This window comes from Corella eumyota, chromosome 4 (assembly GCF_963082875.1).
Source record: "Corella eumyota chromosome 4, kaCorEumy4.1, whole genome shotgun sequence".
Lineage (NCBI taxonomy): Eukaryota > Metazoa > Chordata > Ascidiacea > Phlebobranchia > Corellidae > Corella > Corella eumyota.
In genome coordinates this window covers 5,282,298-5,309,686 of record NC_137493.1, presented here as the reverse complement: position 1 = coordinate 5,309,686, position 27,389 = coordinate 5,282,298, and the positions used below count along the sequence as shown (strand labels likewise).

Here is a 27,389-nt window from a genome sequence, read left to right as displayed (position 1 = left end):
AAGATTACCCAACAAATTGCATGCATGTCTGGCATCCTGGTATTTATACAGGCAGTAAGCTTCTTATATTACGTAAGCTTCTTAACCGTTTTATTATTTTTGTAGAAGTATATAACTGAAACCCGAACTTTAATAATTTGCCTGTTACATTTTACTTTTGAAGAAAAAAAAGTTATTTTTACTAATACTTAAGAAGGTTTTGTGATATTACATAAAGGCTTGAAGAGTTTCCCAAAATGGGAAGACTGGAATTATGTTTTCTTTTGCTTGCAACTTTATTAGGATATGCACGATCGGCAACCCGTAAGTTAATATTCCTTAGTAAGCATTATGTCATTCGTTGTACCTTGTTAAAATATTGACCGATCTCAGGAATGTACTGGATCGTAAACAAAACTTGGTTTCGTCAACGTCGTTAAAATTTATCGAAAATCTTACGTAAGAATTTTTTTCCAGTATTTGTTTTAACCAACGTAGGGATAGTTCGTTTGTTGGCCAAGCGAACTACACAAATAACAGGCGCAGCTAAGGCTTTGTGACGTATTCGACTAAACAAGTACGTTTGTTGACGACAAGATCCGTTTGATTTTGGCTATTTTTGACCTAAAATGCCCGTGTTAAAGCGCCTCACAAACCGTACGTATTGAAGGCTCTGCGCATTGATCTTATGGGCTTTTGTGTGTGTAGGGCGGGTTAAAAATCTCGTATGAAAACGTCGGTAAGGCTAAAATACATTAATGACACTCACAGCTCTCAAACAAATCACTTTCTGTACAAGCGAAGGTTCTTTAACGTTTGGAGCCACAATGTCTAAGCACAATAATGAAATTTACACTTTTTTATCAACTCGAATGTACTTCATGCAGATTAGGCTAAAACTGAGCCCGGATTTAAGTTAAAATTAACTGTTGCTACTAGCGACGAGGAATGTTATCGAACGTTTTTGTCGGCTACGATTTTATCAACTTAGCAAATCTGTTTTCAATTGTGTATTTTAGGGACAAGAATGCCATTATACTGTCGAGCAAGTTTATAAATTGTCGCGATATTTAATCTCCAATGTTTTAAGGCTTACACAAAGATCGATTACAAATTATACTTAAGTGCATTTTGCTGTTTAGGGAATATTATTCAAAGCCCTTTGTTGGATAAGCAATTGACCACAGTTTATAAAATCAAAACCTGTATTGACTTTGCCGTAATTAATTACCGTATGACAAAGCTCAGTATGTACTCAACCAATGTCTATACAACATAGCTCCACAATGATGACTATATTCACATTTTAGATTAACCCGTGTACGATTATAGACTGTCAACCACAAGACAATGTTATATTTATTTATCAAGGCTAGGACCCCAAAAAAACTGAGAAAGAACCTTTTGTGATAATTGAATGTAATTGTCATAGAAATGCTATATAAAGTTTTGCCATCTTGCTTAACCAAAAATCTTAAAACGGTCGTCTGTCAGCGGTTGGCACGATGCCAAAATAGTGGAAATCAAATGTTTTTAAATCGCTACTTGTACACTTTTCTCACGCGAGTGATAAAATTTTGCCACAAGACTTATATTTAGCTAAACTTAAACGCCGTTAATTGACCGTTATTACATCGATTTTGGTACAAGCGCGATGGATTTGCCCGGCCCTAGTGACGTAGAAATACTTAACATAATATTAAATTCTGACGACGAATTTTGTAAGATAACAGTTTCGAAAACTAACTGTGAATCAGAAATAGGTTTGTCAAAGGATTTTTTTGAAATTGTCGTACGTATGATTTTAAGATAATCTTTCCTTTCTCAATTCGTTTCGCCTAGAGATACAAATATCATTTCTTTAAATCAACATGAGTCAAATATAGCAGAAAACGTTCATGTAAATCCTATTACTTAACGAATCGTTTTATTTATATAGCATTACAGTTCAAGCAGTTGAATTCTCAAAAAAATTTACAGTTTTTTAAAAAGCTTTGTCATGGCAAAGTTACCTAAAGTCTCTTGCGATATGGTTACGAAATTTTGGCGTTTTTTTACTCAGGGGCGTTGCGTTGTTATTTTCTCATAACATTGTACACCGAAATACAGCAAAAAATAAACTTTGACGCAGGGAAAAATGTACGGCAATATTCAATACGTATTTTTTTCACGATTAGAGCTATAATTTTCCTGTCTACAGTTATTGACGTTGACATATCACTCGAATATTCTATTGTGAGTCACGGTGGTTAATGAATAAGGGCGGGAGTGTATAGCACTATAACAATATCGAATTTAAAATAAAATTATAGCGAACTCGCATTTTAATTCACTTTTTTATAATATTGAACACTCTTTGTTTAAGGCCTCTCATTATCGGCTTAGCTATACAGCCTAGTCCAATGAGTTCTCATAATTTAACGCCGTGGTAAGATTTTCGAAAATTAGTAACTGAATTACTTGGAACGAAAATTATGCTAAGGTTTAAATGATACATAACTGAAAGCGCACATGCATTACCACTTAACCAAAATCCGTGTTTTCGGAAAAATATTTGATTTGTATCGAGTTTTGAAAGTGAGCCGAAAATTGTCGCCGATTTTGTCAAGATGCCCTTAATCTGTGAGTTAATTCGCACGTGTTCCCGCTAAGTGTCTATTGAACGACTGAACCGTTAAGACACATAATATAACACCAGTAACTTGCGAATAATGGGAAAACCACCTTTGTTACACTTGACAATTGTAACAAAGGATTTGAACTTGGTGTGATGCTTAATCCGTTGCTAGCCAGCCTACTGCAAGTAAGCTACAGACAATGGTTGAATAGGTTTATGAAATAAGATCCCACGACCAGACAGAGCCTATATAGACTTCTGTGCGTTCCTGTTTCAATTAACACGGTCCTATGTTCAAATTATATGTGTCATGAATAATCACTTATGGCTGTGATGATTAATGTACGGGTAATTATATTTTTATGATATCAACGATATTGTGCACTGGGAATAGGAAAGTTGTTATTAAAAGGGTGATAGAGTTGTTATATTACATGTATGACGAATATGTATAGAATTGCCATAAGGTCGTTGTGTGTGACCTAATGACATCAAGTGCCAGCAGCCATCGTTGAGAACCACTTGAAATATATGTTCAAGCGGAATTTAAACGAGGCTTATACGGACTTTGTTAAAAAAATCCATAAAATACAACACATAAAAACTTCAAGCAAAAAAGACAAAACAGATGTCTGTTTTTTTTTGTATTTTAATCAAGCGCAAAAATAAAAACATAATTTTGAAACTGTCTAAAATATTTCAAAAGTTCAATTAAAACGATATGTAGCCTGTATCGCCAAATATTCTTTTATGGAACCGTTCGTTGTGTGTTGCTACCAAGCGATTTTCCATACACAAAAGAATGAATAGCACCAGCACAAAAGGCAGTCGGTATACCCATTGCTTAAAAATGGCAAAGGTTAACACGTCTATGCGCCGGACACAATACCTTTCCTTGAATCATAAATCGATATGAAATAGCTGGGCGCTAGACTTGTAAGGAAAATATCTTTTGTTTGTATTATTTGAACGATTTCGCAATTTCAAAGCAATTTTCAAACAGAAAGTGAACTCGGAATAACTATTTTTGCTTAACCAGCAATTAAATAAAAATGAATAATAAAATGCATTGTCCACCAGTTTTACTTAATTTTCAAATTTGCGAACAATATCTATGTATAGGCTATATATTAAAAAAAGTATTTATTTAACAAACCAATTTACAAAAATCATTATTTTTAATTTAATTTTTAAGTAATTGTTTTTATTTACATTACAGAGGTCCTTTACAATACAAAGATGGCTACAAGTGATATGGATTGGTCTCTACACCCACAATATAACGGGGTAAGTGATTTATCGACATTTAACATGTTGTTATGTCAAAAAACAAGCACCTAGATCACGTGGCAGAATAAATAAATGTTTTTTTAGACATTAGTAATAAGTATGCCCACTTAGTCTTAAAATAACGACGTCATTTTTGTTTATGTTAAAAATTGTGCGTTTTGTAATGAAACACTGTTTATTGCCCTTTGTGGACTATTGGCGGTTACAACTTTTGTTATTAATTTTAAAGTTCAATTTAAGGACATATTGGCGTCTAAATGTAATATTCATTTTATTGTAAATTTGCCTTAACATTTTTTATAGTCGTTTCGCGAGGGCAATCATATTAAATAACCCTGTATCTAAAGCTTTGTATTAAGAGTTCAAAGTCGCCTTATATGGCCAAGTTCTTACAGATCTTGTGCCAAGGTTTCGATTATGACGTGGTTATTAAATGACTATCCGGAAATTGTCTGCTTGTATAATGTACAAAAATTGCGCATTGGTTAGTTTAATGTGCCGCCTTCAAAGACAAAACGAATTTAAATTTTAGGGTTTTTTACCTGATGAACATTACTGTATTGCGTGAATATATTCGTATTTAATTAAATGTGTGTTTAACACACGTTTACTAAACACGAAAACGTATGTTAATTACTTTTATTTATTTGCACAAAATCTCGCAACCCGTTTTTTGCCAATTCGTCTCAATTATATCCGAAGATTGGCAATATTTATATTTAAGCCACATCGATAATTTACTCAAATCGTTTATTCAAGTACGATATCAAAGAGGACACAAAATAAACCGAAATAAATTGTATTTGTATAGGTGCAATCTGACGTACTTTTAAACTTAAATACGGAATCTAAAACAATAAATCAATTCGCAAACGCTACTTTGGTATTCGATTCCATTGTTTAAGTCCCTATACCAAATAACATTACATACGGATCTCTTTGTCTTTTGAAAAAGGTCGACTTTTATTTTTGGAAAGTTATTTTTATTGTTTGAATTACGTAAACGTTCGCGGGAATTATGAGTATCAAACTTAAAATTTACTTTACCGCGTATTGAGTTTACTGCCATACCATTACCATTACTCGCCTTTGATTTTATTTTTGTAACACAAAACCTTATGATGTCCATTTGGATGCGAGATCAAATTGTTTCTAATTGAATTCGGGAGAAAGGGGAAGCTGTTTTGTAATCCCAAAAGACGAGTTGACTATTTAGATAAACAGCGGCGGTTGATGTCTTTGATAACTTTAAAGGGTATTATATTGAAATATAAATTTTATTGCGCCATTTTAAGGGGAGTCGACGTTTCGAAAATTTATTAGACTTTATGTAGGTATAATTTACATAATCACCCACTGCTGTTGACTTATATCGTAATAAAATCATAGGCCTTACAATATACATACTCGGCCATTTTGATGGCATTATAATTTAATGTTATGATAATACGAGATTAATGGCAGCGAGGCGACATAAATTCTTCACATAAAGGTCGTTAAGAGAAATAATACACAGGGGCTTGTTCGTGCCAGTACTGGCGCATTTTTACGGTATTGAAAATTGAATTACGTTACCATATTGCGCAAGGTATTCGCATGCCTGTGCGCTGAATACTGCTCATAAAGAAGTAAGAATGTGGCTTGAGCGCGTCGTTAGAATCAAGATACATTTTTTTTCTGGTAAAATCTAGTCACGAAGATATAGCTAACTTGTGTGGCCTTTTGCTCTGAATATTCCTTATATATTTTTAAGTAAACTCGACTTATCTCTTGTATATACAGACTTATATACAATTCGAGTTTTATATATATACTAGAAGCGTGGGGTTTTTAAATTTTTATCATTTCTAATATTCGAAAAACAAGCTTTATTTCGGCTCAAGTTCTTTAACGTCTGTGTGGGAATTTTTAATGAATCAAGCCAGGTCGATCCTTTGTTCAAAATTATAAATAAAAGGACCTCATGTTTTGTTAGTTAACTTGCTTGTAGTGCGCGGTTATTAACTATAATAACACGATGGACTACCAGTCATAGTCACGCAATCTAAATTTCGTGGTTTATTTTTATACTGAGATATAACTTTAGATAAATTACCAAACTGTGATTTAACATTTCGATTTTTTGCGATAAATTTAGAACCGAAAAAGCTAAATTTAAATTTACAGCATTTTTTAAATCATATAAATATCTTAGATGTAACGTTTTAGGCGGTTTTAATAAATGTCACAAAATATGGTATTGGTTAAGAATTATGGCGCGACTGATAGATTTTCACTAACCATAGATCATGTATTTTTTAAGGATTGTGTGTTTGTTTTGGCTAAGAAGGGATTTGTTCTATTTTAAGCCCTCTCTAAGTCGGACATATATAAACCCAAATACATGTGTAACGGAAATATTCGATGTTTTAACTAAAGCCTAGCCTGTCTAGGGTCTGCCTTCCAAGATCCGTCACCTACATAACTTAGTCTCGCGCAAAATTTTTTCAGCCTCGTGCGAACAAAAAGTCCTTGATCGTGTCTTTAACATTTTTACCAGTGTAATGTATCAAGTTGTTAAGCCTGTACAAGGCTTAGAGCGTGTTAGAATTTGCGTAAAGCATCTCAGGAATGTTAAAAACGCATTGCGCGTACATAAACTAATTTTCCTGATAAATAAACGGTAGATTTCGCTATCTAAAGACCTGACTAAGCAATATTAACCTAATTGGGCTTTAATTTACTTAACGCGTGTTGTATTAGGCCACATTTATTTCCAAAATTAAGATCCCATAAAGATCTTACGCGTGTAAGATGTACAGGGGTTAAAGTTGCGTAAAGAGGCTGACGCTATTTCCGCAAATCCCCCGAGAAGAAACGCAGGCTTTGATATTTTGGTGGCCTTACGCGATCCCCGTGCATTGGAAAATCGCGTCTTTTACCACCTAATCATTAACGGTGTATACCCGCTAAACCTGAGCGCTAATGCTTAATAAAATTTTAATATCGAATTATTAGGCCGTGTAAAGGTAAACCTACGGGCTTATAGATTGCGTGTTATACGTAATTCGTAATACCCGACAAAAACGTGTGTATTATGCCCGACTTAAAATGTATTTTTCTTTTTAATCTAGTGGGAAGAGCTAAGTAACTTGGACGTGGACGGAAATACAATAAGGTCATACCAAGTTTGCAAGATCGAGGATGAAAATCAGGACAACTGGGCTCGATCACCATATATTAATGCCAAGTAAGACCTATAAATCAAATTTTAAAATCACACTAATGTATTGAGAATCTATTTTTTAACAATTTAAAAACAGTCTATGTTGTAATACATAGTGTTTGTTCCTATTTCGTGTAGCATTGAAAATGTAAATTACCCAATGATTTCATAACATAGGAATTCGAAAAATCACGTGCTATGTGTGTATGCGTAATTCGAACGTATAATTATAGTAGTTTATTATGCATGGTGTAACTCTTCGTGTGCGCGATCTTTTAATTAAAATACTTGAATTATCGAATACGTCGCTGTTCCAATTGGCATGTTGAGATTTTGACTGGCACTTGACAAAGTGGTTGTTTCATTTTAAACAAGATTGAGATGCGCTCGATAAAGAGTGTTATGGTATCAACACTGTCTGTATACTAATGCGGGCATTCCTTGAGTAAGACAAAATACCTTTCACTTGAAATGTAAGCGATGGATTTAAACGTGGAGTTGCCAACTAGACATTTTGTGAACTTATATTTGGATCCTTATATTTTTAATTGGTAAATTTACATTTAAATTTCAGATCTGCTAAGAGGGTATATATGGATATCGAATTTTCCGTCATGAAATGCGAAAATTGTCGCGAGACTTTCACTTTGTTTTATTACGCTTCCTCGTCCAACGTCGCTTCCAGTACTTTTCCACCGTGGAGGGAAAACCCCTACATTAAAATCGACACAGTAGCTGCTGGGGAACGGTTTGATTCAAGTAGTGCTGGACCTAATGGAATTAATAAGAAAACTTTGGTTATTGGACCTTTAGAAAGGTAAAAACACCTACATATACAATCAAATATATTGTCAATAAACTAATTTAAACATGACTTTATTATTGTTTATCACTTTTCTTTATAAACAGTTTGTAAATACTAAAATAACTTTTATGCTTTCATTTTCACAGGAGTGGATTTTATATAGCTGCCCAAGACCAAGGCGCGTGCATGTCCTTAATGAGCATGAAACTGTATTACCACTACTGTCCCGAGACCACTTACAACCTAGCTTACTTTCCAAAAACTGTTGCTGGTGGCGAAGTCGCTTCTCTTGTGTCTGTCGAAGGAAAATGTGTTTCAAATGCAGTGTACAGCAACAATGAAGGTAAAGCCAGTTTTGTATTTGAAAATTAAGCTATAGGCTTACATTTTAACGCTCTAAAGAATATAGAATTAATTTTAACTCGTAAATATTGTTATATATTAACTTAGACATAAACATTTTTTGAATGAACGTCTAGAAATATATAATAACAGTATTAATAACTTGGGTGCGTTCATTTTGGGGATCAATACTAATCTATATCAAATACAAACTTGATCTTATCCTAAGCCAGTGTTGTATAAATCCGTATCAGACTCTATAGGTTAGGCTAAGGACAATAAATTAAATGAGTCATAACTTGTATTATTTATGTTTCTAGTTCCCAAATATCGATGCAACAGCAACGGTCATTGGAAGGTACCTACTGGTATGTGCGAATGTCGTGCTGGATATACCCCTAATAGACTCAGAACCGCTTGCGAACGTAAGTTTCTAATTTATTATGGTATATTTAGGCGCTTATCTAACGTAGATTAACGGATTCTATTCCAACGGTTGATTTTATCAATTTAGTAAATTGCGAATGCCACATTTATGTCTGGGCCTAAGCCTAGAAGTAAGTTGATACCTATAGGTAGCTTAATCTCCTAAATAAGACCCTTAAACTTTTGAATATTTTATAAACTAAATATATACTGGCGATTTGTTTATTTAAAACCCGGACCAATGTTTAAAATTTTGCTTTTGAATTTTAAACTTTCGGTTTGCTTTAACTAAATTAGTAGTAACGCTCCGTTTAACACGTAAAAAGAGTGTACATAGCCTTTCTTAACCTATACCAGGATGTCATTACTGTTAAGAGAGTGTAGATTTTGTAGCTGTTTCGAACCAATTAACACACTAAGTAGTATATGTTAGCACACATTGTTATCTATCGTACAGTCAACATTGCTTTGTGTAAATTGGATTAATTGTGCCAGGTGCATTTATGTTTTCCTTTCGTCCGTATAAATATTTATAGTGTAGCGGCATGGCTTAACTATCCTATAATGGTAGTAGTTTGTCCAACAAATTGACCTATTAAAGTGATTGATATGGCGCAGTTAAGCCGAAAATTGCATAGTTTTTTGTCATGTCTATACTAGGTTTAGCATTTTGTTTATAGTTAACACATGCCTATGTTTTGGTTGACGTAATATGTAGGTAGGCATGTTTAATTAAAACTGTGTAATATCACGTGTAAACGCCCATCATATACAGAATATAAAAGTGTAAACATGTCTACAGCTGGCTGTGGTGACATGGCTGAGAAAGCGGGTGGCTTAAACCTGACGTCACGATTATGTCACGTGACAACGCGGTCGCAAGCGTAAAAACCCGAAGTAAAATATTCCGACCGCGAAGTCGTTATCACGCGGATATAAATTAATTATCTCCGAAATTACAAAAATCGAAATTCCCTCGACGGAAATTAAAACGCAAACTTCGGAAAAAAATCGAACCCGTCGTACCAGTATACAGCGAAGCCTACAGAGCGATGATGACGTCACGCGAAAAACGCTGTGTCGCGAATTCACGGGTATCCGATTTGCGCCACCGCCGAAATCAACTTATAAGTTCACGGCCGACTTTCACCCAAAATCCGACATGTGCATATGCGAGATACAACCGCGCATAGTTCATGTTAGTTTTGTATGACAACACACCAATAACGTAACAGTAACCGATCGCTTGTTATGGAAATGGTTTGTTTGCAGGAATGGTTCGACTCTAAGCTTAATCTGTGGACGTCGATCATGAAAAATTAACTGCAAAATTCTTTCACGTTTGTGTCAATGATAAATAAATATATTAAAACAAAATTGTTTGGCGATTTAAAAAAAAAAAAAAAAAAACTAAAATCGATTTTTGTCATTATTTTGAAATTTTTTTTAAATTCCAAAAACTGATTTTTGTTTTTATTTTCGGTCATGCTGACGACACCTGCGTTTAAATCAGTCGTGTTCGCGTTTTTAAGCTTTAGTAACCGGAAGACTAGATTCGAATTCGTGCTCAAAAACTTCTAATTACGCCGAGCCTTATCAACAGCTTTGACTATGATATATCGATAACTCATATTTCTTCCAACATTAAAACAATCAACTGTGATATTTTTGCGTGTTATATATATATATGTGGTTAAAACGTATGGAGAACAACGCAAGATAAAAGCGCCGTTTATTGAATGGTGTATTTGTCTTTTGACTCCCACGTTGATTAATATCAACACGGTATATCGATTGGTGCAGGTGGTATGTATTACAACACCTAATAAACCTAGGATTAATTCTGATTGACATTACAGTGGCTGTAAAGCTATTTCTCTATAAATAAACACCGTTTTTAGACTGTCTTATAAACTATGTCGTTGGGCAAGTTTATAGGCATGTGAAAATTAAAAACGTCAGGTTTTTTATGGAGATTTAATATATTCTTACAATAACAGTCGCTTTAATTTGATTTTGCGTCATTCGCAATACCCAACAATACATACATTGTATATGCGGTAAATCTGTATACGTTATTCAATACTCTCTATAGAATAGGCAGCGGTTTTTACGTATGTCATATTGCTTCGGGCATTTCGAATTTCAAGAATGACGGCATCCTTCAGTAATGTTAAAACTTAGACTCGTAAATAAAAACGCGATCGTGATAACCTGTCATACGAATCCGGCCGATCTATATCTAGAGCTCAAAATCTCCTTATCGAAAATCTTGATCGAGAATAAATTGCTTCTAGTACGTTAATCCGCTTTGATTTTAGGCTAATTTAATGCAATTTTGAATCCTACCCCATCTGTCCTTGAGTTATATAAACAGCAAATTGTGTAATATTAATTGAAAGCGGTTTTATAATGCATTCAATACGGAGAACCTCTTAATCAATGTGTTCTTAAGGAATTACACGATTTTATGTATTCGTTAAACTTAGTGTTTACGAAGATCAAACAATGTAAATTGGACTTTGTCATGCAATATATAGTGCGTTAAAACACCCTAAATTAACGACCAATACGAGCTCGTTAAATTTTGCGACATTAAACATTTCAGAAACCAAAACCACTAGAATTCCATCAAATTTTGCGACACTTTTTTTGCTATGTAAAAAAAGATCAATCTTGTTTGAAGGCCGTAAATAGCCCACCCCTGCCGATATAACCCCCCTATTATTTACACTACCCTGTTCTTTGTTTGATAATTGGTGCCCCTGTTCATTAACAATATCTTCCATCATTTGTTAGACGCGCAAACCTATTTTTAAGGCTTAATGTACCACTTAAAGGCGAAATAAAACCTATGAAACGTGCGAACGAGCGTGTATTGCACGCTATAAAACGTAAGCCCCATTTAATATTCTTTGTATATTGGTTCGTAAAATAGCTTTTACAGATCGTAGATATGAAAAAACGGATCGAATTTGTTATAGCACTTACGTACGACGTTCAATTATCGTGTGCCCCGCTTGCGTGAAAACACATATTTAATTATACGGAAAATGTACCGGAACATTTAAGGTAGAGCATACAATTAAGCATTTTTGTGGATTCTTAAATAAAGTAAAGAGAAACGATTTGTACATTAAAAAATATTAAATTTGGCAGTAAAAAGCGGTATTAATGGTCTAGCAAAACGCAATATTTTTTTAATTAAATTTTCATGTCTTAAAATATATCTGCCCAAATTAAGAAATTACAATTTTAGTCGCTTATGCCCTGATGGCTTACATATCTATATCCGCCAGAAATTACTACGCGTAGTTTGCCGTGTAAATCGATTCGTTTCATCTTGTTAAGGATTCGGGGGATTTGTCTATCTCCCCTGCTCATTTCAGGACATGCGGTCGTGCCAAAACAAACAAATTTCTCACGTCCGTCAACGCTTTTTCCCAAACTGGGCGCGCCGCTAAAAAAGGGCGCCCGCCATTTTACCGTGAAATCATACAACACTGTGTAAGCGTAACGTCGTTAATTTCTGTCAAATATTATTTGATTTTTGAATTCACATCCGGTTACGCCTTGTTCGACGTTGTCACGTGACTAACGGGTAGTTTACACTTGGTCAATTCGAAATTTCGTTGTCGCTATACCAAAATAATCTTCTATCCGCTATGCGCGCACGAAATCGTTGATCTAGAGGCAATCACAACAAACAGAGTGAAGTACGGTGCCAAGGTCGAGGCCTGAAATATGTGAATTTTCGTTAAACGTTGTACGCCTACACGAAGTGATAACAACACACTTAAATGCACTGTTGGGCAGTTTTATAGCGTATAGCATATGTGTTTCAATGCTTTATTACGCTAAAGGTTCAATTTGTTTTAACTATATACCTTTAAACCAGTACCTATACCACACAACATGGTTACATGCATTAATAACACGACCACAGTTTTACGCTCACTCGACCTTACTCGGTTTCCTTATTACGCGAATAGAAACCTTAGCGTTGCGTGATTAGAATTAACCGAAATTTTTGTTGTGGTTATTTTATAGCGCAATTGCCCACGCGTATTTATCTATTTCGAAGTCGTAAAGTATAACAATGTTATCATACCTTATTTGGTAAATATGTAAAGTAATAATAACGACCTTATGAAATGATTTGAATATAAGGCAGACACGTAAATTTTTGTGTGAAGATCGAATGATGTCGCAATTCTATATAGAGAACACTTCTGTAACTTCCCCTTAAGAATGTGTAGAAAGCTTCTATATTAGGTATTGTTCTTTGTCAAACAGGATAAATTCACTTAAGAATTTCTACTCGAGTTTTTCGTTGCTTTAAGTTGACATTTTACCGCAGAATTTGCTCCCTTAGCTACTTGAACAAAAGTTAATCTTATATTGTATTTGCTATTTGTGTATAAGGGAGCACATTCTACTTGATATCGCCTAAAGTGGCTCTTATGTACCTTCAAAGAAATAACTTTGCTATTTATCGCATCTTAAAAAAGTAGCTTAATGATTCACTCCCTTAATTTAGTCAAGTTCTTTGCCTAATAATTGACAACTTTATCACATCTTTATTTTGACAGTAAGGGAGTGGGGTTTATATCCATATCTTTAATATACGATAAGTTGTATTGTATTTCTATTAAAATCAGTAATATTAGTTAGTTTTTGGTCTTGGTGTTATTAATTAAATTTTGCTGTATTTAACAAAGGCGTTGTCGTCCTTAAAATTTATATTTAAATTTAATAGCGGCGCGCTATATAGGCTCGACGTTTACTTAAGAAATATGTGGTACTGAAATTACTGCTCGCACGTTAGCGGGTTACACAATACTAACCACGTATTTATTAGCGCTTATTATAAAGCGATTGCGTAAATCGGAAAAACCGCGTTTCCGTTCAGAAATCTAACCGCATCTTTTCTTTACACAGCTTGTAAGACCGGAGAATATAAATCAGCGATTGGAAACCATGCCTGCTCGCCTTGCCCAGACCACAGCCAAGCCCAGAGCGTCGGCTCGGCGAAATGCATGTGCGCCAACGGATACTACAGAGCGGAAAGCGACTCCATCAATCAACCCTGCACACGTGAGTGACAGTTTGACAGTAATTTAACTGAGGTTTCAATTTAATTAGACTGATTTCTCGAAAATTGTTCCGTTTTCGTCGAAAATCGAATCAGCGCGACCACCTGTTAACGTTAACACTTGTTCGGTTAATGAACGGTGCACACCTGTATTGAACCCGATTTTTTTCATTTATTCATAAGGTTTACTCACACCCTTATATAAGGTAATCGATTCGATTTGGTATGCGATAAAGGGACGTTATTTGTTATGGGGTCACCAGCGTGGCAAGGGGTCCATAAATAGTGCTTAAACTTAAACCTCAAAGGTAAAACGTAGACTAACCGTCGTCCATGCTTCCTGGAATATTCGCATTCTTGCGTCATTTTGTGCTCGCTATATGATTTAAAAATACCTAACATTTAAATAGCAACAACTTGCCCGACTGCATGGGATTTAGATCGTTGTTTATGGTAAGTGTCAGTGAACTAATTCTCGTGATTTATAATGGCGCGTGGAGTCGAAATAATTTGCCTGGCTTTAAATATCAGTTATCGGATTATAACTTAACCGATGCTTCATTAAAAATGGCTTAGACTAAGTTACGTCGGTTTTACATACTCCAAAATGTTATTACGGCAAAATCTACGTCAGCGGTCGATGTTGACTGTTTTTGACCAAAACTAGTTTGAGTTAATTTGTTTGTTTCGGGTCCCAACAAAATGGCGATTTAGACGAGACTGTCACACGGGGCTTTGCATCTGAAACCTAATCTTATCTGGCCAATCACGCGACACTTGATGGCCAGGCTGTTGAGGATGTCACCTTATCAAGATTTCCGCATTGTACAAGCTAAGAACAGGTGTCGACATGCGTATTGCCTTCACTTGACTTTAATCAGTGTCAAGTTCGAAATGTCCATGTTTTACAACCACGTGTGCTTCTTACTTTAGCACCGTTGCTATTTTTAAATGTTTAAAATTGTTCTGTAACTGAATGCGAATTGTTTTTAAATTCCGCGCGTGCTCTTCTTTTGTTATCCGACACCAAGTATCACTATACAACTTATTGTAAAGGATTATGTGGATTTAGATATGCGCAGCTGGTACCGGGTGCACACCTAACACCATGTGACACTCTCGATCGCGTTTTATTAGCACCTAAGTCTTTGTTGCCTCCTTAAAGATCGCGAACTTTCGGCGTAAGAATGTCCGCAAAGGACGTTTCTCCATTGTGAGCAATTACAGTCTGTGCATAGCTAAGCAACTGATTCAGCTTTTAGGTAGCAGAATATGTCGACGGGGACATGTAATATAGCCCTAATGGCCGTAATTCCAAGGTGCTTTTGCTATGAGTTTGTTTTTTTTTCGGTCCACTCATAGGTTGCATTTGGCGCTTCGTCGACCTAAACAAACACAATTTCGAACTGGAAACCGCAATTTTAGGGTCAGTTGTGGACCTGAAACGTAACTGTAGCGCTATTGGAAGTTAATGAGCCGTGTATAAGATGGACTTTAAAGTAGAATCCGTACCGTCGAGTGGTACACGTCACCACTTTTCAGTGTCATTTACTTAGTCATAACTCACAGGAGCCAAATCCCCGCAGAGCAAAATTTCCCAATCCCAAAAACCCTAAATATATTATAAACCAGTCGCTAAGCTTGTAAAAAGTGGGCAGCCAAGTGTTTTCTATGAAAATTCCAATTAAATCCGTTACACGGGCACAACAAAACAACAAAAATGTTTTCATTTCAAAAATATCTTTCGCCCGAATGGAGTTATTGTCTGGCGCGGTATTAATAAATAAAGGTAGCTGGGAAGGGGTGTGTATAGAAATTCTTGTCTCCTTTCAGCGCACTTGGAAACACAATACCAGGAACGAGCACCAAGCTTCAAAATCGGAAGTCAAACACAAAGGAAAACTAACATGAAACTATTCTTTTCATTTGGCTAATTTTTCAAGTTTTTCCCAGCGAGATATGCACTACAAGAAACTGATTGTTTATTGTTTAATGGGTATAGATTTTAAAGGCCAGTTCCGTTGCCAAGTGTGCCAGTTGTGCACATACCAAGTTTGTAACTCAATACCCTTTTTTGCATTCGTTGGAGCGAATATGATAAATAGGATTGACATAACCTTGGTCAGGCCGTGACCCGCCTTTCAAAAGAAAATAATTTCGAAACAAGAAATCTGTAAACGCGCGAGCCTTCTGAAATAACTCCATCTGTATAAATTTGTCAGGACCTGATTAAAAAACAATTATTCAGTTACCCAAAGGAATGTATTCTACGATCTTCTGGCGTGTTTGACATATTTAGGTTTCTATAGGCGGTAACATAGGTCGATTCAGGTGCTGTTTACTTAATTGTTCTAGCTTGTCCGCATTCCAAGCAAACAGAAAGTGTTTGTATTGTTTAAAATATTACTTGATGGCTCACTTACGCAATAAACATTTATCAAATCACGAGACCCCGAGGATTTCTACATTATGACGTCATCTTATGGAAATACCAAGCAAGAAATATTAAACGGGCTGAAACTAAACTTGGTCGGATTTCTGTTTTTGTAATATCGAATAACGAATAATTTACATAGGTCAAACCCATTATTTGACATCTAATAGTTCGATAAAAACATCGCTTTAAAATAAATAAAAACTCAAATGACGTCACCATATAAAACGCGATGTTATCATTTTTTAAAGTCGTCTAAACAAGCGATCATCTATTCAGATTACATGTTGTTCAATTCAAAATCTTAAATTTATCGAGGATAAAGTATTAATGACGTAATGATATGGGATAATACCGCGCTATGTGAGATAAATAATTGTGGGCCTGTACTGGTGGTGGCACGCGTTTGTTTTCATCACAATTCAAACAATGGCCGTTGTTATTTTGAAACAAACGGATAATCATTACAGTTGTGTCGCTTTAGATTGATATAGGAAATGCCTGTCGTCTGGACTTCTAAAAAAGGGGAACAATGGTATTGAAATACCTGTAAATGGGTTACTTTGCTTCCCTTGACCTTTTCACGGCTTATAAAGCTTGACCACTTGAACGTTGGACAGTGAACGGGCGGGTTCAACTTGCCAGCCTAATGAACTGTTAAGTCCATGTCTGCATTTTGTGCAAGGCCACATTTTGGGGATAAGATCTACTAATTACAAGGGGCTTTAAACTCCAAAAACAACTTTAGGCTTTGGTCATTAGATTAAACTTCACTGTTCTTGAAGGGGTTTGTGTCTATATTGATGGTGATTTGTGGTTGTGTTTTTATGGAATTAGGGCGACCTCAAGCCTGTTTTGTTGTATAAACGGCGAAATAGAAATCTAAATACCTCATGTAAAGATGTATTGAGCTTCATTCCGAAAACAGCGGGCAGGCATTTACGGCTCGTTACTCTTATGCTATTTTCAACCTCATACACAAAACATGTTGAACTGTCCGTACATTTGGGTATCCAATTAAGCAACTTAGGCTTAAAAGGGTTCTATAATAGTCAACGGGCAGTGCGATTTACCTGCCAAGAATTCGAACAGTTGTCAAACGAAATGATGTCTCTTCTTAGCCTTGGGGCTCAGCCTGACAGAAAATGTCATCGCGAAGTTTGTTTGACGTCACAGAACTTCGTCACTCGAACAACAACTGATTTCACACGGCATATCCACCTAAAAAAAAGGCAGCAGTGATTTATGAAAAACAAACTTTGTCGCGTACTAAGAAAGTGCTGTTTAGTGCCCATTAAAGCCTCGTACATTATCATCGTGCTAAAAAACGGCTGCGGACCCCATAATTTATCCATATTAGCCAAACGTGTTGTTGTGCTTGATTTTGACACATGTACACTAAGATTAATTGTTACTGCAAGGCTGCACAGGGCTGCAATTACAAGCATAAGACCCCCTGTATCAATATAAAACACGCCAAAGTAAAATAACAAATGAAAAAATCATTGGCAACATTATAACAGTCTATTTGGTCGAAACCAATTAATCCTATTGTGCGGTTTGTCTAATCGGGAATCTAATAACCTTATTCCAGTCTAATAGAAACAACCTTAAGAGGCCACTTAGTTCTAACTCCATTAAATCGTTGTGCGGTCCAAATAAACTTATCTATTTCCATTGTGTGGCCGCTTAACTAAGCGAAAAGGAAATTTGAAATAAGGACATTTAGCGGTTTATGGACATTTAGCGGTTTATGGTAAAACAAAACAACGCCTTATGTTTATACTGGATATACTAGATACTTTAATTTTGGCATCATATTGTATCATTCGACTGTCAACCCACCCTTACCTTCAAGCGTTTGTTATTTCCGAAACGATTTTTATGTTGTGATAGGTTTATATATAAGCCTGGTCAAGCAAATATAAAGCGGGTGAACGCGTGCCCTAGTTCAATAACGTTTAGGTATGGTTATCGGCGTTTAAAAGGTCGTTTTCTGGGTAAAAATTTGCTGTATTTTTTTTGGTATGATTGGCAGCTAGAGTCAATGTTTTGAGTGTATTATACAGGGTCAAATTATACTTAACCCCTACCAATTATAACCTATCTATAATTTAAGAAAAACAAGCTCGTTTTAGGTTTATCCAATTTATAATCACAACAAAAATTCGACTTAGATGCTGACCGGTGGGTTTAGCGCGCTTATGAAAACAACAGAAAAAATGAGCTCTCTGTTTGTTGGGTTCTAAATCGAGTGCTTACGACCTTCCACGGGTATAGGATAGCAAGTGATCAAAGTGGCGTTGAAATTGCACTGACCGCCTGACCGCGTAGGCTAATTAGACTCGCCCGTATTCGGGTACGAAAATGAGCGATACATGCTCTAGATAACATTCCGCTTTCCGCGAACCGTTAACCGGTTAATGAGTTTATGAAAAGTAATAAAGGAAGGTCGACAAGGGCAAAACTCGTCGTGAGAAAATTTGATTTTCACATTTTCGCGCTGAGGGTTATTTGGTTACATAGGTTGGTGGGAAAAGCAGTTTGCTAATTCCATAGCGTTTATATTTGTTTTTATTAGCAATTAAACTAATTGTTAGATCTTAAGATTGCCTACAACACCAAAATAGTTTAAAAAGATACGGGTGTTCCATAACATTAAGCAGTTTTAAAATTGCACCTATCTATATTAAATTCATTATATATACTTTAGATTAGCTAATTTAATCAACATTTATTTTTTGTTTAATTTACAGAAACGTCATCTGCACCTCGAAATGTCGCCTACGAAGTCAATAAGTTTTCAGCTTCAATTCGATGGTCGACCCCTCTTAATAATGGCGGGCGAGACGACGTTTATTACAGGTAAAAACCACGACTTAAACTCGAAATCGATTTTTAGATTCGGATAGCCATCTTTCTTATTAAAATAAAAACCGTGAAGCCACAACTGCATCGTTAACGCATTATTAATACCATGGTGTCTTATCTTTACATATATCTATTTTTAAAGAAATTAATAATTTATAAAATCCAACAACATTATTTTTACATTTGATTTTAAGAGAGTGCCGTTGGTTTATCAGAGCATTGAACTTTGTTGTTGTGCGATAATTTTATTTACTGCCGAAATTAAACTCTATGTAGCTTCGTGGAATGTCTTGATAACGCGTTAATGATGTTTAACTTCGTGCGACCAGATGCCATTAAATATTAAAGACCCGCATTGCTCGTATACCGTTGCTCCAAATCAAATATATGCTTTGCGGTCGGCACGCCGGCTCGAATTTCAGTTAAAGGCATCTGTAGAAAAAGGAATTATGTTGTTATAAAGGGATCTAAATCTAGTGTTACATAGGAAAAAACTTTAAAAATTTGGTTCTAAACAATTGTTTCTGTAACTATAACATTGGGGCCTAACGTTTGCTAGCAATAACATCTTATAAACATAAAAAATTACATTTTTAGTGTCGATTGTGAAAAATGTGATAAGAAGTACACAAAGTGTCTGCCTTGTCCATCCACTACCGATTACAGCCCAGCAAATCCTAACCACGTGACCGGATTGTCCATGGAAATTACTGACCTGGAACCGTTCTCTAATTACAGGATAAAGGTAAATTTTTAATTGATTTTTGTTGTAAATTAAGTCAATGTTTGGAATTACGTTTGTCCTTAGCACCTGGCTTTTACAAACTAATTATTAAGAAATTTAGACAAGGGGTTATTTTGACATAAAAAGTGCTTTCTTTTTTGTACTTTTTTGTTGCAAAATTAACAATTTACGAATGTTTTTTGTAAGGTTTTGACGTTTTTTAAAAACCATTATTTTGCGCACTTTTATTTGAAGTCAGAACTTTGTGGTAACCGACAATTTCTCAAACTTAAACTATTCATTTACTCACAACGGAAATGTTTAGTCTGAATAAGGCGTTGAAGTATTTTATAAATATCCACAACATTTTTCAAAAAATAACTATTTAATAAAACTAATGTTGACAGTAAAAAAAATCCCTTAATAATTGGTTGGCAGGCTAAAATTTATATTAAAACAAATCCATCAATCAAGGACTTATATGGGCTTAGCGTTGGTCACGATTTTAGATATTATGTCACCTTTTCTGGACGATTTTTCAATAATTGGCACCGTCCTTTAACAAAATTGGTCGTTGTTTTTGTTATGCTTCTATCTCAGGCCTTGATCACAACTTATGAAATATTCAATCTTTTAATTGTTGCTTGCGTTGCCTGCGATGCTACGGTTAAGACAATGAGCTTATATCAAAGCAAGCAATTACTGGCAAAGCCTGGGATATAATTTACACTTAAACATCTAAAAAAATCGAGTTTATAATCCAACAAAAACAACTTAAATCTGACAGTGTTTTCCTTATCAAAATGGATTGCAAAATTTAATAAGCGCTTGTTTTAATTTTTAGGTGTCTTCGCTTAACGGGGTTTCGAAATTCGAGGATCAAGAAAAATTTGAGCTAGTTCAATTTTCAACAAGCGAAGCAGGTATGCCTAAAAGTCTTTTTTTTATTTCGTTTTAACATAGATTTGAAAGTCTCCAATTTTATACATCTTAAAATGATTTTATCAATTAATTAACATAACCAATTATTTTTAGTACCCTCTGTAGTCAATGGATTAAGCTTGTTACTGAAAGAAGAAGGGAGCCTTACTGTGGAATGGTCTCCAAATGCAGATGTTAACGGAAATGTTATTGATTATGAGGTCATAGCTACACTTCTCAATACCGGTCAAACAAGAACGGATAAGCCAATCACACCTTTAATAATTCGGGTATGAAAAATAAAAATCTAAAAAAAAAAAAATATCCAAAAATTGCAAAATTTAAAATAAATTTTTGTTTTTATCATCATAGGCTTACTCTCGAAACGTGACGTTAGATGGACTTAACCCAGGAACCTCCTATCAAGTAAAAGTTCGGGCCCGCTCGGACGCCGGATACGGTCCATTCAGTCAACCCCAGACCTTTTCAACATTAAACGGTAGGTTAAACAATAATAAAAAAATATTTTTTAATATTTAGTATATGTTTAAAAATTGTTGTTGTTTTTTGTATAAATGTTTTATATTTTGGTAATATTTAAGTTATATAGTTTATTAACTAATACAATATTTATAGCTCCTACAGCCACTCCCCAAGAAGCAGGCGGTAGTACCGGTATGATTGCTGGAATAATAGGAGGTGTTGCTTTCTTACTTATCATAATCGTTGTCATTCTAATAATGAGACGAAAGCGTGAACAACAACATAAAGATGAGGAAAATAGAGCAAGATCTAAATTGGTCGTGGATAGTAGCTCGGAATTGTTGAGCGGATTTGGTAAGACTTTTGTGGAAATTATATATACACTCCACCCTATAGTGTATGTGTTGGTTTGCTTTGAATAGTTATTAAATTTTATTTTTATTTTTTTAGGCGGTCACAACCCCAGGAAAACATACGTCGACTACAGAGACCCACATAAGGGTGTAAAGGAAATCGCCCGAGAAATTGATGCGGCCAAAATTCGCATCGAACGTGTGATTGGTGGAGGTAAGTCACGTGACTTTAATTTTGTAGAAACCTCGTTGAACTATAACCAACAACTTGAATTGAGTTATTTTACATATTTGCAATTTTTCAACTGAAACAAAATCGATCACAATTTTCGTATTTCCAAATTTCAACTTGTTTTATTTGTTCAGGCGAGTTTGGCGAGGTATGCAAGGGCAAAATGACTGACGGGAAACAAAATGTGCCAGTGGCGGTTAAGAGGTTAAAACACGGAGCCAGTCTAATCGACCAAACTAACTTCTTGCGAGAGGCTTGCACCATGGCTCAGTTCCACGACCCTAACATCGTACAACTAAAAGGAGTGGTTACAAAGAGTAAGTTTAAAATTATCATTTTTGTGCTAATTTGATTGCGTTATCTCTAATTTGGCATTGGGCCCCAGTCTAGTCAGTGAATAGACTTGTTTAGGAGAAGTTAGAATGTCAAATATTTTGAATTTTTATATATATTCCATTGCAGACAATAGTGAGTTCGCATAAAACCGTTTCCGCTATTTTAAATTTAATTACAATCTTTAACGAGTAATCAGCAAAGACCGGAATCGCTTTGGGAAGCAGGCATTTTGGAATTCGAATTTGCGGGCACAAAGCTAGCAATAAACGCGCTCGAAAGTGGGTCTGGCGCTTATTAGCCTACACATAATACTATGCTTTTCGCGGAATTGGTAAACTTGTACTCTAGCATAATTGTCGTGACCTTTTACCCGCTCCTTATCAAGTTGAAACCGGCTTACTCCTGTATAGCTTGGTTCACATTAAATTGGCTCCAATTTGCAAATTTTTCGGCGTAATCTTGTGTTATGACACTAGCTGCGATAAAAGTATATCTTGTGAAGCGGTCTGAGTTTTAAAGTAGGGGGAGTTAAGTAATACAGTTTTAGGTCTGGCAGTTAAAAATTAAAAATGTTTTACTAATAGCTCGTGTGTTTGAACAAGAAACAGTTTTTTTTTTTTTTGTTTTATATTATTTATTCGAAACAAAAATTTTCAACATGTTATTTATTTTTGTAGGTGTGCCAGCAATGATTTTAACCGAATTTATGGAAAATGGGTCACTGGACAAATTTTTAAAGGTAAAATTTGAAATACTACAAAGAAAAACATAATTAATATTACTACTTCTATATTTAAATTAACCTATCTGATTTTGTTTTAAGTTTTAAAAATAATTTGTTTTTTTGCTTTATAGAGAAAGAGGGGCGAACTTTCTATGCTTCAACTATTGAAAATGTTGAAAGGAATTGCAAGTGGGATGCGATATTTGTCACAGATGAAATACGTTCACAGAGATTTGGCTGCCAGGAACATTCTGGTTAACTCCGAACTCTCATGCAAAGTCTCGGACTTTGGTCTTTCCAGAACGTTAGAGAATGACCCACACGCCACTTATACCACTCAGGTAGGGGTTTAGCTGTTTAAAAACTTATTCCACAATTTTTTTTTTGAATTTTGTGTAAAAATTTTTTTGGTACATTTAGGGAGGAAAAATTGCTCTCCGTTGGACGGCGCCCGAGTGCATTCGTTTCCGCCAATTCACGTCAGCCAGTGACGTGTGGAGCTTCGGTATTGTTATGTGGGAGGTAATGTCGTACGGGGAAAAACCCTACTGGGATATGAGTAACGATGACGTCACAGAAGTGATTGAAGATGGATACAGACTTCCTGCACCATCGGTAAGTTCAAAAAAAAAATTAAAATTAAATGTTTTTATTTTATAATGACCGGTTTGTTTATTTCCCATCAATTTATTCAAAACCACTATCATTAGCTTTGAACTGAAACAAAGGCTCATATTCACATTGTTCGCAAAATTATTACACTTTATAATTATACGTTATTGCTTTTGTATTCTTGCAATGAAAACTCGTAAAAAACATAAATGCGTCAACGAGATCTTAAAATTAAAAATCGGGTTTAAATTTCCAGAAAGCTAAACCTAGTGTCGGATTAGGATTTAGTTGTTGTAAAAAAATCAAAACATTTTGGGATGCCCTGTTTCGTCGAATACAAATTTCTTTTTTAAAGCAAGGCGCCTCACTGTCCACTAAGTCCTATTAAGCTGGCCAGATAGGAATACGAGCTTTGTTGGGTTTAGTTTTCATTTTGGGGCTTAGTCTACCCTCTTTATTCCTGCGTTTTCGACAAGATTTTATCTACTCGTTTAACCCTATTTAGCCGCGAAACTAAGCCTGGCTATTACTTTAAAAAATTACTTTTTCTTTAAAAGTTTGCTTTGAGAATAATTTTCAGGGACATATACAAAAAATAACACAACCTTTTAAGACAAAAATTGACTTTTTGGATGGTTATTTTTTTAGGCAAATTTGTTTGTTTTTACTTTCTCGATTTAACGCACCATTACTTAATAAAAACAAAAACAACCAAACAACAAAGTGGATAAGAAAATAAACATTGCCACACGACTTAATAATTAGTAAACGATATAGAACCAACATTTTTCTATCACAAAACTTTTAGTTTACCTTTTTCCGACACGATTTTAATCATTTTTAAAAACGTGATATTCCGTTAGGCATGACATTTTAATAATGTATACCTAATTTATTAGCTTTAAGAAATTATTCTGTTTAAAACAAACAGAGTATTGACTACAGTTTAGAAAATACCACCCAAATTTACATACTGTGTTTCGTTGATTAAAATATGCGGTACACAATAATCGTTTTTCAACGTTAAAACCCAATATTTTAGCTTTAACTGATTAGGTAATGGCAAAATTAACAAGCAGATACATTGTAGATCGAATTATATATTATTTCTACCTGTGTGGCCCGTTTTTCTCCATAAAAACAACCGGAATTTGCGAACCGTATGTAATATTCTAATACTTTGTGCTCAATAAACTCGACATTGATGGATATACTTATTAGCTCAAAATTAAAATATTTATGCAGTTTTAAATTTCGTGGATTTACTGTTAGGGCAAATTCCGCATATTTTTAATTTTATTGGCAACCGCAGACTTCATTTTCGCGGAATTAATATCGGGTTCACAGGGCGTTGTTTAACCACGTGTTTTTGAAAATTAATTTAAAATAAATTAATAAAACTCTGTTTTTTAAATCGCAGTTCTCGATAACGACACTTTGTAATACAATATGTTTAACAACATGTCATTTCATAAAGTCAAAACAACAAGTGTAAAAAAACAGCAATTTTTGCTTAATAACCGCTTTATTTAAAGTCATAAGGTCAAGAGGTATTGCGTAGGCAAATAGAAATTAATGAAATAAAATTTGTCATAATAACCGCCCTTATCGGGATTCGAATCACCGACCCTGTACTTTGTAGCTTGGTGCGGAGGCTCTAGCGTGCAATTTTAAACTAATTAGAAGTTGGCCAGTGTTAAAAGTGCGACTATACGAAGCCACGCCCTTTATTCATTATAGCCATACTGGTCATTTTTATATCGTACAATTGCTAGAGTGTGATAACACTTAGATCTATGCGCACGCAACGTACTTCAACGTCTTATAAATAATGTTGACAAAACATGGGGACTTTCTATAGGATCCATACGCAATAAGATGCCGGTCTTTAATTTGCGCACTTGACCGAATCTTACTCGAGAGCCACAGGTGTTGTAAGACCCACAACTAGTTTTTAGATGTAATTTTCCGGTGATGCGCTACTCAATGGCGAGCCTAATAGAACACTCCACGGGCCGCGTATAATTAACGTAGTTTCACACGATCATTTTCCAATCGTTATATTGTACTAAGTCATAGCGTTTGGCGGCGCCTTAGGTTTGAAGTGCGCCATAAATAGGTGCGATTTGGAAGCACAAATTACAATCGGTTACAGTAGTATAGGTATGGCGGAACGTTCAAATAGACCACAAGTGATTATATTTGTACAGGGTTTGATTTCTCGTACTTTGTGCGTGCCTTTAACCGACACACAACCAAGCAACTGATACACCTTAGAAATTAAACACAGATCGCATGTCTAAACACGCTAGATAAAATATTTGCCCACAATGTCATTTATAATAAAAACTGCAATTTAGAAAACTAAATATTAGATATATAGAATGCTTAAAATGTATTATCAATGCCTAAACCTTGTTTTTTTTAATTTTAGGACTGCCCTTCTGCTTTACACAACCTTATGTTACAATGCTGGTGCTATGAAGCCAGAAGGCGACCAAATTTTAATGAGGTTATTAGTCAACTAGAGAAATTTATCAGACAACCTAGCTTACTTAACGACGAAGAAAACTTAAACGAATCAAGGTAAATAAAAATAAATTTTCAAATACAACAGTTTTAAAATGACAATGTATAATAACTTAGTTTTATTTTCTTGTTGCAATTTTAGTAAAATATTTTTTTTTTATTTTAGTGCACCATTACTTAACCCTGACAGCCCAACCACACTCGAAGATGTTAATACATTGGATGAATGGCTCGATATGGTTAAGTTAGGAAGATATAGAGGAAGCTTCTATGCACATGGAATTAACGATCTCGAAAGTTTGGCACACATCAACCCAAGGTAGGCATTGGAATATATTAATTTTTTAACCAGTCTCAAAAATTTTGTAAATCTAGTTTTAGCCTAATTATAATAATAGTAGAACGATTTTTTTCTCAATTAATCGTTTTCCAACTTTACTATAGTCGAATTAAGGCTCATATGCCTTTGATTTTTCAATCTTTTAAAAATTATTTTTATTTTTTTTATAGCGAACTAGAGCGTCTTGGTATTTCTTCTCCGGCTCACCGCACTCGACTTCAAAGCGGCCTCGACACATTACGTCATCACCTCACCACCGGTGCTCCAATATCACCAAACGGTTCCGTGGTCGGACTTGCCAGTACCATGCGAGCTACGAGCGAAAGTAGGCCCGCCTCGTCGGCTGCTAATGCGTTTACTCTACCTCCGCAAAATCCACGTCGGCAGGTGTCGCGACAGAGCAACCACCAAGTGGCGATGGTGTGATTGGTTTTAAGGTTATAGAAAGAGAATTGTGTGCATTACGAGCACACCGAAAATCAGTGTTTCGAGTCACGTGGTGCATGGCTTCAGTGACGTCATGAAGCGAGAAGAACGCTATTGAAACTATTTAGTATTTGAAAATGTTGTTATTATAATTAGAAAAACAAAAAACAAAAAATGTTACAATATTATTTTATTGTTAGGAAAAAGATTCACATTTAAATTAAACAATACAAATCTTGTCATCATTATTTTTGTTGTTTTTATATTTTTCGCTGTAACGACTTTATAAGTTTCACCTATTAGTTCAAACAAAAGGACTAGAATTTCGTTGAAAATTTGCATGTACCGAATTCACGTTACGTCATCACGATTATGACGTCATAATACTACCACCCGGGCGGTGGCTTTAACTTTTTCAAATAGTCACAATTCTTCTCATGTAGCCAATTGCCAAACGACAAAGCTTTAGTTTTTTATCTATTTATTATCACGTGTTCTGTACGCGGTCACGTGACCAGCTGCTTAACGTTATTTATTCGCTTTATTATTTTTGTATTTTTTTGTTTAAACTATTTTCATTTTTTCTACGCTTAAACGATTTTTTGTACTTTTCGTGCCATGTTCTGAAAACTATTAAAATTTTAA

General features: G+C 35.0%; 1 protein-coding gene across 1 annotated transcript; it reads left to right on the top strand.

The window, feature by feature from the left end:
* The first annotated feature begins 110 nt into the window (after positions 1-110).
* Positions 111-27,389, top strand: LOC145751473 (ephrin type-A receptor 4-A-like). The gene is made up of 21 exons (XM_082567635.1): positions 111-303; positions 3,816-3,883; positions 7,000-7,115; positions 7,666-7,908; positions 8,043-8,239; positions 8,559-8,663; positions 13,606-13,761; positions 18,950-19,058; positions 19,662-19,809; positions 20,633-20,711; positions 20,824-20,999; positions 21,082-21,208; positions 21,346-21,546; positions 21,643-21,759; positions 21,912-22,094; positions 22,791-22,852; positions 22,969-23,178; positions 23,258-23,452; positions 25,884-26,035; positions 26,145-26,297; positions 26,489-27,389. The coding sequence occupies exons 1-21, from the start codon at positions 237-239 to the stop codon at positions 26,742-26,744; spliced, it is 3,120 nt and encodes a 1,039-aa protein (XP_082423761.1). The 5' UTR covers positions 111-236; the 3' UTR covers positions 26,745-27,389.